Below are 15,303 nucleotides of genomic sequence, written 5' to 3'. Positions count from 1 at the left end.
GCGCTTTAGAGAGCGCTTCCCGACTTTGCCCGGGCGCAGAGGCCACTTCACCGCGCTCTCAGAGCAGCCCTGCCTGAGCCGGGACCAGCCCCAAGCAGAGGCAGCCGCTCGGAGCCATGGTGCTGCCGCGCGGGGTCACGTCTCGCAGGGAGACCCCGGGGAGCGGGGCTGGCGGGCGGCAGCTGGGGCTGGGCGGATGCCTTCCCGGCCCAGGCGGCTGATGAAACCTCTGCGGTGCGTTACGGAGCCGCCGCGGGGGATGCTCCAGCCCGGGACATCCTTGCGGGAGGTGCAACATGCGCGGGGCGGGGGTGCAACATGCGCGGGGCTGGGGTGCAACACGCACGGGGCTGGGGTGCAACATGCGCGGGGCGGGGGGTGCAACACGCACGGGGCTGGGGTGCAACATGCGCGGGGCTGGGGGTGCAACATGCGCGGGGCGGGGGTGCAACACGCACGGGGCTGGGGTGCAACATGCGCGGGGCTGGGAGTGCAACATGCGCGGGGCGGGGGGTGCAACACGCACGGGGCGGGGGGGACGGACCCGCTTGTGCCCGGGCTCGCAGCTGCAGCGACCCCCGCGGAGTTTGCCTTGGGGCCCCCGGGCTGGCGCTCAGGCGCCGCCCACCCCCGCGTGTCAGCGCGGCGCGGGGGCCCGGATTGGCCGGGCGGGCGGACAACACCTGCTCGACTCCTTCATTCAAGTGACACCGGAGCTGCCGGGGATATTTGAGGCACCCTCCGGTCCCTGCGCGGCCACTCTGCAGCCCTCGCGGCGGCCGCATCGCAGCTGGCCGGCCCCTGGAGCGGGACGGGACGGGACGGGACTGGACGGGGCGGCCGGGATCATGTGCGCGCAGCTGCTCCGCAAGGTCGTGCCCCTGGCCCTGGTGCTGGCCAGCTTCGACCCGGCGCTGGGCACGGAGGCGACGCACCCCCCGGAGGGGCCGCCGGAGCGCGGCCCGCAGCAGAAGGGGCGGCTCAGCCTGCAGAACACGGGTAGGTGCCGGCCGCCAAAGTTTCTCCCCGCGGGGATGCAGCGGGGCCGGGCCGGGCCGGGCCGGGCGGAGCGGAGCGGAGCGAGCTGCAGCCGCCGCCACGTGCGAGCCCCTTGCCGGGGACGCGGGACCGGCGCCGGCTGCAAGGTGGGCTCGGAAGCCGCCGCCGCCGCCGCCGCCGCCTCGCCCCTGGGCTGGGGCCGGGCAGCAGGGCAGGGCACGCGGGCTCCTGGGCCGAGCCGGGGCGGCGGGAAGGAGAAGGGCTTGCCCGGTCTAACGCCGGCCCCCTTAGCCAAGGAGGGCAGAGCCCGAGCACGGGGCCCCTATGTGACTTGGTGCCTCAAGGGTCCGGCCGCGCTGGAAGCGCTGGGAAATGCGAGGGACCGGGGTGGGATTTTTTGAGTGCATCTGTCAGTACCTGAAGCGCAGCCACACTCCGGCTGCCATACGAGTCCGGGGGAGAAGCGTAAGCTGGCATTGATACTCAGGTAGCAGATCCATCTAGCTGCTGGATTCTTCAATGCAAGTTTGCATTTGGAAGGCAGCAGATGGAGGGGGTGGGGAGTGGCGTTTATGCAACATTTGGGACAAGAGGATCTGGCCTCGTTTAAATCAGTAGGATTTTCCTTTGCCGATTTCAAGAGAAGGCAAGATCGAGACCCTGATACTTAGTGGTGTCGGAGTAGTCGGAAGACAGGAAACAAGGAATTTTAGCCCCGTCTGCAGTGCTCACTGAAGTGTTTGAAGTTAAGGGAGGACTGTGCAGAGGAAGAGCTCTAAGGATCAGGCCTGTGACATGCTCAGGGAGAATGAAACAGCATTAGGCATATCTTCAGTGAAAATGGCTATGCTGCAAGGAGAGTGGATTTGGCATTTACTTTCTGGATATCATTTCCATAACAGAATGCATGCAAGTTTTGGCCTAATTTCTGCCAAAAGTGGGCATGCTGCGGGTACAATAACTGTTGTCACATGTGTTTTTTCCTTTGAACTGATGATCTGAGCAAAATAACTCCTCTCCCCCACGACCACCACTGCCATGTGTGAAGAGTTCTACAAATTAACTGTAATCTATGCTCATTTCAGCTGAAATTCAGCACTGCCTGGTTAATGCTGGTGATGTGGGATGCGGCGTGTTTGAATGCTTTGAAAACAACTCTTGTGAGATCCGAGGCTTACATGAGATCTGCATGACGTTCCTACACAACGCTGGAAAATTCGATGCCCAGGTAACCAAAAGAAACATTGAAATCCCCAGAAGTGCATAGGGGAGAGCCTCTCTATTTAATGTATAATTTAGTGAATTAGTTCAGATGCATCTTTGAAATCAGGTTTTCATTAAGGACTAGATCTCCACTCTCAGATGCTCAGTTTGCATTTTCTTCATAGTGAGTTACATGTATGCAACCAAAGCTTGTGGAGCCTGCTCCCATTCAGCTCAATAGAAAAACTCCTATTGACTTAAATGGTGATGAATCAAGCCCCAAGAGCTGAGTAATATATGCACACTGTTTAACTAGTCCTAGGAAACAGAATCTGTCTCATAATGAGCTGTACCTCCAGCAGAGAATTTTTTCCTAGGTGCCCTGGGTAACAAACTTGGAGATATTCAGAATAATCAATAGTTCCTTGCAGCCCTGATGCAAGAGAAAGCCTGTTAAGGACTGTAGGATTGAGCTCATTGACATTAATGGGCATTCTGCCAAATGCTCTGAAATACTGTTAAGTTCTTCAGGGTAGAGAAATTATTGTATGTCCCTTTATTTCTTAAGTGTCCGTTGCATCTATGATGATAAAACAACTTCTATGTGTATATACAGTCTAGATGTCACGCTTTAACTTTACCTTTTGACAAAGCTGATCAAACTCCACTGGAGAGATGGACTGCATTTTCCAAAACATCTAAGTGACTGAGGCTCCTAAGTCCCATTTTCAGAAGTCAAGCGTTTGAAACCCAACATGGGCTCATAAATCATTTAAGCATTTCTGAAAATTTTATCCAAAGTGCAGTTGTTAAATTGCTGCAAAAATTGCACAGAACCAGCTTAGGCATCTCCCAAAAGCTGCATTTGTGTAATCCTCTGGTTCAAATACATTCTTTAGGCGGTATGCGGTATTAAATTTGTCTCCATTTTCTCCCTAGACCATTTATGCATCACTGAAGCATCCTGTTATTATGTCTTGTAAACCTACTCTCCCATTTCAGTGGGGAGAGAAGAGAACATTACGACGGGCCAGCGGCATTTGGCTTGACCATGCAGTTTATAGTATAACTTAACTAAAGTCATCAACCGAATGCGCTTTCTAGAGCGTGGTGGAAAACAGAGCCGTTTTGCAGATCTAGCCATGCCATGTAGCTGGGCAGTGGCACCAGCCTAGTAGAAAAGAATGCCCCAGACCTGGAAACTGTAGGCTGTAATTTGCAGAAACACATAAGGGGTCAGGGATATCGATTAAAACTGGGGACTTTGGCCATATTTTAAAAAAGAAAAAAAATCTCAGCCCTAGGGCACTTTTACATATGCTCCCAGGTGTGAGGGCACTTTAATTAGAGTGGCTCCAAGAACCGCTCTAATTAAAGTGCTGCCGCATCTCATGTATCAGTGTCCCCTTGCTTACAAATGGCAGTGAGGGCACTTGAAGTAAAGCTCATCGAATGAGCTTTAGTTCAAGCACCCCCGCCACCATTTTTAAGTATGGGGACACTGATATGAGACACAGGAAGCTGCTGGGGCGCGGTAATTGCCATGCTCCAACACATGAATTTCACATGACTGCGTTGCACAGTATAGATATTATCAACAAATGCAGAGTTTGTAGATGTAGCAACTGGGAATACCAGTCATGTTTGTAGCAATACTGCAAAACTGTCAGCAAACAATTTTCCCATTGGATACCCAGATATCTTTAAAAGGGAACAAGGGCTTTTTTGCATGCAGTTTTTTCCTACTGTAGTGCAAAAGCACTGAGCATCATGGGGGGCAGATTGTCTCCTAACATGCCCCAGTGCAATTCCCACTAACATTATTCTCTTTAATTTCTTAAACAAGCTTCCTCACTACAGTATTTGAGCATCTCCTAAAAGCGCAACATAGACACCATGTCTAGAATTTGTCACATGATTCTCCTTTCCCTCTGCGTTCTGTCTCCAAAGAGAAAATTGTGTCACGTTTGGGAGTATTATGAGTTGTTATGTACATGTTTAACATCTGCTGTGCTATATGTTGATTATATACATGCAATGCTTGGAAGGGAAAGAAGCCGTGTCCGAGGTAGCTCTAGCATCAGGGGAAATGTGTGCAGCCAAAAGAACTTGGGACCTAACAGCGGCTCTCAGATGCACCTGATGCTACAAATCCCTCAGTTGATTACAATGGAGTTACACAAGTTTCGATCCAAAGTGAATGAATTCAAAGACTGCCCCATCTGATTCACAGATAATAAAATGTTCTGCAGCTAGGTTAGGCTGAGGCTGCTTAAAAAAGAAGGCAACATGACAGCACTACCATACACCTGCCATTCAAGAAGAAAAGCTGAGTATAGTCACGAAGAGAATGATAATATACATGCCCTGTGAATCACTTTGTGATCTAATAGTAGAAAGGGGCACTGAAAGAAGGCATCACCAAAGATTCTGAAAAGGACATGATCTTAGTCTCCCGCATTGTCTTTAATATAAGTTTCTTGTTGTCTATAATCCCTTTCGGAAGCTTAAAACTGCAGTGTTCTCCTTCCGTCAGACACAGACACCAACAGGTTTGCTCATGAGAGTTGGCTGTTAGAATTGATTTGGGATTCTTTTCTGTTGTAGAGTTGTGAGAGAGGGGAGAAGAAAACACTGATGCCTGTTTTTCCTCCAGTGGAATAAAGGGTCTTTATTAAGAACTCTATGGACTTAGCCACTTTATAAAGATGTGTTTGAAAGTAATGGGCTGGGTTGATCTGGAGATTCCAGATATATTGAGACTCTTCCCTGGAGAATGAGAGACCATTAAGCTGGGGGCTATGTTGTCTGGAAAGGAGGTTTCTCTCTCTCCCCAAGGTTAGCAAGAGCTGGCATTGCTGTAGAGACAAGCCACTCAGCTAGTGGATGGAAGCAATGAAACGTTTTGCATGACCACTGAGAGAACCCCACGCAAGTAGCTCAGGAGCAGCATCCAATCCTACTAGAAGGGTAGGACAGAACAACCTGACATGGCCTTTAGAGACCAAGAAATAAAAAGAAGAGGAAGGGAAAAGTCATTAACAAATATCCTTAGCAGCCTAATAACCCTTGACATGGTCATATGAAGGAAAAGCTAGTTGAGCGTAAATCACCTTGTGTGCTTAATGGACAAAAGTACAGATCTACTCCATTCCTTTCCTTCGCAGGGAAAATCATTCATCAAAGATGCTCTGAAGTGTAAGGCTCATGCCTTGAGGCATAAATTCAGCTGTATCAGCCGCAAATGCCCTGCCATTAAAGAGATGGTGTTCCAGTTACAGCGGGAATGCTACCTGAAGCACGACCTCTGCTCAGCTGCCAAGGAGAACGTCCAAGTCATTGTGGAAATGATTCACTTCAAAGACCTGCTGCAGCACGAGTAAGTACAAGTATCCAGGGAGCCTACTCCTGTGCCTAGTCTACCTACCCTAGTCCTGGGTCTTGGAGGAATCCTATTAGAAAGATACAAGCCACGTCTGGGTGGGACAAGCCTGGGACCATTGCTGAGAAACAAAACCCACCTGCTGTCTCCCATTCCAATCACCCAGCAATCAGTATTAATCAGAATACCTCTGACCATGGAAATGGAAGAAACAGGTTAAAGTTGGGATCTATCTTTTTTTACAGTTTCTTTGCAAATACGACACTAGTATTTACTCGTCTCATAATATACCAGGTGCTTTCCAGACTCAAAATTTGCTCAGTCCTTATCCTAAAGATCTTGTATTTTAATAGATAATGCAGACGGAGAAAAGGAGTAAAACAAGTGAAGTAGGCAAGGACACATTTGCACTAGGTAATATTTTGACAACAATTATTTTCTTTTGTAAACATACACCAAGGTATCTACAGGTGCCACTGAAATAATAATGTCCTGGACTTCACTCAGAGCCATCAGTATCAACCTTTTATGCTTGCCAAGGAGATGGATAGCAGCATAAATGCATATAAAACAACACACAAGACCAATTTTTTTCAATAGTTCCTCTCCCCTTTGGGGAGTGCAGATGTCAGCCTCTCTGACTGGCAACTGCATGTTTTTGCAGACATTTTCTAAACTGCTAAAATGCAATAATAAATCAAGTACAAATTAGAGACAGACTAGGTTTTTAATCCCACTCATGTCCCATCACACAGATGGGATGGTCCCATCTTCTCCCACCACCTCCCTTTTTTTCTCCTGTCATTCTAACTTGCAACAACTCAGATCCTCTTTATTCCAGTCCCAGGGACAGATTTTTTTTAAATAAACAAATAAAGTCTGTTCCTGGAAATTCCATGAGCAACATACTTTTTTCTGTCCAGTTCCACCTGCAACAAAATCCATTTTTACCCTCTTGTACTAGCATGTCAGAAGGTTTCAGTGATGCTTGTTCCCACTGCAGGGCACTTGCACTAAGTGCTGTCATCTGCACCCTGCTATCCATGTGCAATACAAAACATGAAGGGATGCTTTTTTTACATGTGGACATTGTGCCCACAAGCAGGGAGGTTCAGTCACAGCCTAGAAAAAATGTATTTAAGGGCATCTTCCTTTTGTGCCTCAGTGACTTCTCCTTCTCAATCAGATAATGAAAAATTCCCCAATCCTATAGACAATGGTCAAGTATCACATAACTGCTTGGATTGCACTCGTAAGGTGGACTTTTCAAAGAACCTGGGAACCCAACTCCCTTTGGTTCTAGTGAAAATCCCAACCTTAAGGTACGTATTGCAGTCAAGGAGAATGCAGCTTTGACACAAACTTGCCCCAAAATGGAGCATTGTTCAATGCAGTTTTTCAAACTCAACATGGTGCCCTGAAAGTGCTGCTCTTTTCACAAACATGGACACTTCTGAAGCTAGGATGCATAGCTTTTCTGCATTACCAGCTGTGGTGTCTCTCCCAGTGAGGAGCTGGGAATGAGCATGCAGTGGGGACAGCAGCCTGCCTTCCAGTGGGGAGCCAAGGGAAGTTGTGCTTCATATTGCACAACAGCACCTCTCTGTGGACATTTTGGGAGCTGCATTAATAGGCTGTAAATTGGGGGTCCTTGGTTATATCCTTTGTCCTAGCACTCCTCATTCCTGGATCACGCAGTCTTTCACTAAGGTGAGTAAATTATCCTTGTTTTACAGAGAGGTTAAGGCCAGAATTTTCAAAAGTGGCCTCCAGTTTGGGGGCCTTAGTTTGGGACATGTTGGCTGTGCAGCTGCCACGTCTAGTTTCCATGGCTTTCATGCAGAGCTGTGGATCCTTAGCAGCTTTAATACAGACCCTCACTCTTCCGTACTGCACTCCTCAAAAGTGAGATCCCCAAATTCAGAGGCTGCTTTTAAATTTTTTTTAATCAAGTGGCTTGCCCACAGTCAATTAGCACATGGATGGCAGAGGATGGAACAAATCCAGGCCCTGAACTCCCAACCCAGTGCTCATATCACAAGATCTCTTACAGGCAGGACTGTAGTTAGGAGGGTAGTGCAAAGTAAAGGAGACAGACAAGGAGCAATCCTCTGGCAGGCTCTAAATACCCATTAAAGGCACAGCTGCCAACCACTCTTTGTCATACCAACAACACAGTTTTTCTGAAGACTTTGAAGAGCCTACATCCAGTTTTTAATGGATATAAGTAAAATTCTCACAGGCTCATTTTAGAGGCTTATCACATAGCATGTGCTCAAGTTCCTTCACATCTGCTGCTCTAGATGAAAGACAAAACTGTGGAGTTGGAGTAAGGCATTATTCAAGCTCATTCTTTTACCTGTCTTTTGCCATATTTATATTACTCCTTTCCTTTTAATGTATTTGCTGAAGAGCACCCTGAGGACACCTCTCAGGTTATAGTTCATTTGTTTATTATGGTGTTGGGAATGGTCTCAACAAATGCCTTTCCAGGATCTGGTCTATGCCAAATAATTTAAAAATAACAAGACCCTAGTTAAGCCTCCAAATATGGGGTAAGTTCCCCCATGCTCCTTCCCTCAAAGAAATGGGAGACATGGAGCTTGATAATTCAATTTTAAATTTCAGTTTCAAAATAGCGGGGATAAAATCTTGCCACTTTCAGCTTTTTGGCCGTCCAACTCGGCTTGTTCTCTTCATTCCCCCCTGCCTTTTTTGCCTGTTTTGGGGGAAAGCCTTCATACACAGAGCTCATCTGTAACCAGTAGTATGAATAGCTGAAGATAACATAGCACCTCTCCAAGTGCCAGACTCAGCTTCAGTGTAAGCAGACACAACACCAAAATCAGGCATTTTCCCTTCTTATACTGTGCTTCACTTGGGCCTGCTGATCCTAAAGAATATTTAAGGCATATGTGAATCACCTGAATTACTACTGACCTAAGCCAGAGGTCTCCAAGGCTAAAACTAGAGCCACTGGCTCTCCCAGTCTGCCTGCTAACAGCTGAACTACTCTGTGTCCTGCTGGCACCTCTTGAAGACACTGTCCCACAAGACATGTCCCTGAATTTAAAAATATTCTCCCTTATACTCAGCAGAGTTATCTGGTCATCTAGTCACAGACCATGGTGCACCATGTGAACACAATGCCATTAGTTGTAAATAAATAGTGCAAACAGTATGTAGCTTACGTGGCACGTTGATAGGTGCTGGGTGCAATAAATATCTGGCCTGCGCTCCCTGGTTAGCCCCCAAATCCTTGAGTCATTTGCCCTGGTGGGGCAGGAATCTTCTTGCTGTGTGTCTCCTTTGAATAGCCAACAGGCAGCCCATTTACATCTCTGGTCATCCTGCAAAGAAATAGAATAAGTGTTGGTGAGACAACCCAGGATGGTAATAAACTGTGTTTTCCATTTGGATGCCCAGATCTCTCAGCTAGAAGGAATTAAATCATCAGTCCATCTATCCTAATATCCTCATTTCAGCATAGGAGGACAGAGGCCAATAACAGGGGAAGGCAAAGGAAGATGATTAAACTCAGAGGAATAACTACACAGTAGTTCATTGTTGTTCCCAGTAGGTGGAATTCCTCACATTTCAGGCAGGTGGTCAGTTTATGCCCTGAGGCATGACATTTGATTTCTTCTCCAAAGTGTGAAAGAAAGACCCTGACTGGTACAATAAATGACACTGCTAGGCCAGGCAGTGTTCTGAAACTAGCTACACATTTTATGAACCTGATAGGTCAGGAACTCAGTTGTTTTTTGGGTCACTTACCTTGACTTATGAATAAGACTGGGGGGGCCACAGCAGAGGAGTGCCATTCTGAGACAGGCAGAGTGACAGACCACTAAATTAGTGGCTAATGTATTGGCAGAGCTTTGAAAACAGGTTTTTATACCCAGCTCACCATCACAGTATTGAGTGTCATTAAGGGTATCTCCTTATCTTAGAATATATTTGTAGATTTCTTCCTGAACGGTTGTCTGTAGATTTTCTTCTTAAATATTAACTATCATAAGCAGCTACATAGGGGGTGCATCTACATGTTCAATTAATGTGACTGAATGTACTCTGGTGCAATTTGCGCTGGAGTAAACTAATCCAGGCACAGCTTCTGAATGTGTACCTAGTGACAGGAACAAATTGAGCCTGAGTGGAGCAGCTTAGACGCTGGTCCCCTGCTTACTTGGCTGATGGGACACAATTTGTGCCGGCGTCACCATCTACACGTGCATTTAACTGTAGTTATTTACTCAGGCATAGGATAGTACTTGTGTCTGAAGGGACTATCCTACACTGGAGTAAATTAGTCTACTTCACCCTAATTGTGGTACACACATAGACGGTGATGTTTTACTACAGAACAAATTAGTCTACTCTGCGGTAAAGCACACATGTAGACATGACCAGGGAGGATGAGAACACCAGGAGTATTTTACAGGGGAGAAATTACTTCTGACTGCTCTCTAAGAAGGACTAGATGGGACCTAATCACTTTTTCCATCTAATTTCTATCCATCTGAGTTTCATCACCACAAGTACTTCCTCACACTTGGAAGCTGAAGTCTAGTCAAAGAAACTTTTCACTATTTTTCCTTGTAGTATCTTGTTGCGGCCAGCTCTAGAAAGAGTCCAGAGAGGTTTTCCCACTCATCCCTGCAGGCATATAGCCTTAATTTTCTTTGGCCAGACCTTCAAGACTTAACCTATTTTTGAGTCTCTGGAAAGTAAAAGGAAATCCCAAAAAAAGTAAGCCCTGTTTTAATAAATAATAATAACAGTAACAATAATAAAAATGTATTTCTATATAATAATTATATAGTATGTTGTATAATAAATTCATATTATAAAAAATATTATTATAATACAATTATAATAAAATTTGTCCAGAGCTTTCCCCACTCATCCCTGCAGGCATATAGTCTTAATTTTATTTGGCAAGACCTACAAAGTGCTTCCTTCAGGATCCTTTGCTGATGCTCAGATCAGGTGCTCTTAGATCAATTAAGAGACTTGCTTTAGACACACAGGCCATGTCCACACGTGCATGGACATTTGGTCCCCAGGGGCAACTAGCAGTGGTTCACCTATGTACAAGGTGCACTGTACAAGGAACTTGTACCACATGGCAAGTAACTTGCCATGCCCTGTGGTGCACAGCAAGTTACTCTGGGTGGAGTAGGGGAGCACTGGGCTGGCCCCAACAGCCATATCTGGGATCCTGGGGGCACTGGGCTGGCCCTGGGCTGGCCCCAGCAGCCATATCTGGGGTCCTGGGGGCCTCCCAGAGCTGCAGTCACAGCAAGAAGCCTGGCTGGCAGCTGCAGCATGGCTCCAGCCAGCCAGGTTCCAGTTCTGAGCAGCATGCGTTGCTCGCGCATACACCGCTCCGCTTTCTTTTTCTGCTATCCAGGGGTCAACCTCCTCCCACCCCCCCACTGCTCCCTTGCAGTATGGAGAACAACTGAACACACCACATACTGCACAGCTGCACTCGTCTGGACATGGTCACAATAGTCTGTCTCCAGAGAGACAAAGGAGGTGTATTCAATCCTATGTTTTTCTTTCCTATCGGCCAAAGGTGTAAATCTTGGCTTGCTGTTTGATTTCTCATTTCACAAACTTTAACAGTGATTCTAGTCTAGGGAGTCCAGTGCAGCACAGGCTTGATATTCTTTAATGGATCTACCAGGCAGAAATATCTTGCTCAGAGGTGGTAATATGGGTCTTGCATATCTTTTGTTTACCTGCTGGAGGTGCTGTAAAAGGACCTGAGTTTTAGTTGTAGCAAGCTCAGTAAGTGTGGCTGGTGAGTGAAAGAATGAGGCAGAATGACCTGTCCGTGTCAGTCAGTGGCCTTACTCCCATGCATACTGTAACACAGTTCGTTCTTTAATAAGCCCTCTCCTGCTGTTTGATTTACCTTCAGGCCATACGTTGACCTTGTGAACATCTTGCTTACCTGTGGGGAGGAGGTGAAAAAGGCAATCACCAGAAGCGTCCAGGCCCAGTGTGAACAGAACTGGGGAAGCCTCTGCTCCATCCTGAGCTTCTGTACCTCATCTGTGCATAGTGATGTCACCCTGGGTCCTGAGAAGAAGCCAGAAGAAGCCAGCAGAGCCTCCATCAACCGTGGGGACTTGCTGGCCCATCCCGAATCTGACCAGCGGGAGAGCTCGCGAGCAGCTAAGGGAGAGAGAGGTAGCAAGGTTCACTTGAGTGCTCACACCCGCGTGAAAGCAGGAGTCCACAGTCCCAAAGGGGCACACGGGATCATTGACCGGGCAGATGAACTGTCCGATTTCTCTGACATCCGAAGGTGAAAGGAGGCACAGACCCTCCCCTCCCCCTCCACTGGAAACTTCCTCCATTGAGTCCATCTTCTTATCTATGGACATTCCTGAACATTTACCATTCAGAGGGGTGATGTCAAGCACAGGGCATTGTGGGATATGAGGACCTCAGTGACAGTATATATATATATATATAGAAGCAGAGGGAGAGCAGTGGCTATCGGTTATTGGTTATATCTGGTGAACTCACCACTTGCCTAGCCAGCAAGTGTGACAAAATGTCTCCATTTAAAACCTTTTAAAAACAACAGAACAATTGGAAACAAGTTGCAATTGGTTTTTCTTTTGGGTGGAGGGGAGGCCAAGACAGATCATAGTTTGGCTTCTCCTGACTAAGCACCTCTGCTATGCTTAGGGCTGTCTTAAAGCTAGTTTCCAAAGGGATTTGGTCCCTGCACATGACCATGAACATACGAGCTGAAAGGAGGTTGCTGTGGCACTCTGACAAAAATCAGTTTCTTTTCTCATAATTTCTGAGCCATTGTTTGCATCTGGGTGATGCTGCCTAACTAATGTGCTCCCTCTCATTTGTATTTTAACCACTGTTAAACTTCACTCTTACTTATCCAGTGACTTCCCCAGCTTCCAGGCAAGACAACTTGACCATTAAGACCTGCTTAACAAGACAATGAGCACATTTTCTGTGGACCTCCAAAGTCCCCAAGTATATCCTTTTTCAGGACCCAGAGAAAAGCATATTTTAGGGCAGCCTCTCTTCTCTGCCTGTGGACAACCCAAAATGTCAGAAGCAGGTGCAGATAGCTGATGCATCCTCAAAACTTTATGGATGTAGCTGGTATGTTGGAGGCCCATTGAAAATCTCTCTTTCCTATTCTCTTTGAAAGTAGCAGGATGCAGTTTGCAAAGCTGTTAAGACCCAGTGTTTTAAATCTGCCCATGGGCTGTGGTTTATCAAAATGCCAAAGATGACTCTGGGATGGGTACAAGTGCTTGCTTTTCTTGATAAGAGCATGCTTTATAGTAACCTTACAACACCACAGAATGGGGTTACATGCAGATAGAGGAGTTAAGAGAGCTTTAAATTCCTGGGTAGTTGAAAGTTAGAGTGGGATGCTCTGTGGCAGCTTTTCTTACTTCTGTATGCAGTTCTGATTCACAGGTTACACCCTTTCCCTCAGATACTGCACTTGAAACACTGGTTTTTGCATCCAAAGTGGGGGAAAGAATGAGATTGGTGGTAACCTTTGTTGGGAAAGAACAAGTTTTCTTGGAACATAGCATCACATCAAAGATTTGAGCACCGGTTTTCCAGGTCAGGAAGCCTGGGTCAAGGATGTAGTGGCAAGGGAACAGTTTGGTAGTGACTAATTTGCACAGGGAATTAATTAGTATCTTTGTCTCCTGGTTTGGGATGGGAATCGTTTTAGTGCAGCTAGCAGATTTGGCCATTGCTCCTGCTGTGGCAGATACTGCACATGGGCATGTGTACACAAGTTTCCAGTTTCTGTACTGAGAGCTTTGCACATATGTCCAACAGCAGGATCTTGAGTGATGCTACGAATGAGGTTATAGGGAAAACAAACAAGCCATTAAGCTGAAAACCCATCAGCTGCTTGGTCAGAGAAGGGACCCTGCTCCTACTCCCACTGAAGTCCATGACAAAACTGACCTCAATGGAGAGATCATGGAACAGGCCAAAAAGAGGCCACAATGCACTAGTGCGGCCACAGAGAGTAACCCGACCTCTGAGAAGCAATCAGGGTGCCTTCTAATACACGGACAAGTTAATGGATTCAGTCTTGGCAACAGCCCTGTGGACAGTTCCCACTTTGTGGAAGCAGGAGGAATGAATGCCGCCTTGTGAATATAAATTCCTATTCACCCCACCCCAAAACTGTCTTGCTGCTGGTGATACCAAGGGAGAGTCTCTGGTCTCCCACCTCATGAGCTCCTCACAATCATCTGCCGCCCCATGGTGGTGTATTGGCATAGCAAACAACAAGCTCAAACCAAAAAAAAAAAGAATAATGGAAGCATGTTAGCAAACAGGACTTGCCATCAAGTCAGTATTCTCACATAACTCCAGTAAGGTCCGTCCATCTCTTGTTAGAGGTCTGATATATGTATGGGAACCAAACGTATTGATGATGTATGTCCTTGAATGTCTTAGTCAACATATCACCTCAGCATGCATACAATTCATTGTTATTCATTCATTCTGGGTGGGGAAAATATATATTCCCCCATCTTGCTTAGTCAGTGAAAAATTTCTTTATCATTTTGTTGGGGGTTTGGGGGGAAATTTTTGTATAAGGCATAACTTTTTCCTCTGTGTGTGAAGATTTTATGTGTTCATCTACTGATTCCGCATATGCTATTATTGTAAATATTTAACATTTCTATTTATTATAGTGTCTCCATTTAAAAAAAAAAACAAACCCAAACACTGCTGGCTATGATAATTTAAACATGTCATGACCTGTGTTGTATATATTCATGCCACTAGTATGTTTTTGTTGTTGTTTAAAGCAACGTAAATATAATTTTATACAGTTCCATAATGTTATTGACAGCATAAATCATTTATTTATTGTTAAACCTTCTTTCATATCTTAACAGGTAGGGTGTGTTTTACCTGAGAGTATTTTAATCGAGACATCTAGGTAGCCTTAATTTTTTGTAAAATTATTTTTTAAAAATAAGTGTCCAGTTACATTGATGAGTATTCTTCATGAGCTGCTGTTCACAAAGGAAGTTTAGCTTGGAAAAAAAACAAGATATGAACGTTCCCTTTATGCTTTGTATCTGGAATAAGCCTTGTTCTGGAACGGAAAACGAAAAAATAAACCAAACTGGATGTAGTAAAATGCCTACTGGAAAAATAAAACAAACAAATGCTGAAAAATGCTGTCCTCATTTTAAAAAATGCTTAAATGTAATAAAAAAATCTGTCCTTAAATTCCAGAACTTTGGGAGAAAAACATACTAGTTTTATCTCATGTAGAATTTACAGCCAAATAAGCTTGTAAAAAGATGCATATGGATCTAGGCAAAGCTCTGTACCTTTTCACACTATTATTTTTCCTTAAACACTAATAAATGTTTTGAATAAGTCTCTTGCATAGGTTGCTACTATTTTTTTAAGTGGAATTGTAGTTATATCAGTAAGAGCTTAAAAAAAAAACCTCTTTAAAGCCAGGCTTTTAAAACAATACGGAAGTTACACAAAGGAGGCCAGGTCTTGAGGTGTACCTGAGCTGCTTTTGACTTATCTAAGATAAGGGTAGGAGTGCTTTTTTGGTAAAAAACCCAATCCTGCAATCGCAAGGGCTCAGTTCAGCTCTAGAGCAAAATTAGAGCAGCTTCAGGAGTACTCTAATTTGCATTAGCTTGAATAGTACA

General features: G+C 45.7%; 1 protein-coding gene across 1 annotated transcript; it reads left to right on the top strand.

Moving 5' to 3' along the window:
• The first annotated feature begins 627 nt into the window (after nucleotides 1-627).
• Nucleotides 628-15,016, top strand: STC2 (stanniocalcin 2). Its single transcript, XM_006270851.4, has 4 exons — nucleotides 628-999; nucleotides 2,085-2,227; nucleotides 5,370-5,581; nucleotides 11,517-15,016. Exons 1-4 carry the CDS (start codon nucleotides 849-851, stop codon nucleotides 11,908-11,910), a joined length of 900 nt encoding a protein of 299 aa, XP_006270913.1. The 5' UTR covers nucleotides 628-848; the 3' UTR covers nucleotides 11,911-15,016.
• The last annotated feature ends 287 nt before the right edge of the window (nucleotides 15,017-15,303 follow it).

This window comes from Alligator mississippiensis, chromosome 9, assembly GCF_030867095.1.
Source record: "Alligator mississippiensis isolate rAllMis1 chromosome 9, rAllMis1, whole genome shotgun sequence".
Lineage (NCBI taxonomy): Eukaryota > Metazoa > Chordata > Crocodylia > Alligatoridae > Alligator > Alligator mississippiensis.
The sequence above is the reverse complement of the archived record's forward strand: the minus strand, read 5'-3'. Positions and strand labels throughout refer to the sequence as shown.

Excerpts from the sequence above, each read along its gene's own strand:
- STC2 (XM_006270851.4), top strand. The coding sequence starts at position 849 with ATGTGCGCGCAGCTGCTCCGCAAGGTCGTGCCCCTGGCCCTGGTGCTG. Across the intron at positions 1,000-2,084 it reads GCTCAGCCTGCAGAACACGG|CTGAAATTCAGCACTGCCTG; the intron begins GTAGGTGCCGGC and ends TGCTCATTTCAG. Across the intron at positions 2,228-5,369 it reads CTGGAAAATTCGATGCCCAG|GGAAAATCATTCATCAAAGA; the intron begins GTAACCAAAAGA and ends TTTCCTTCGCAG.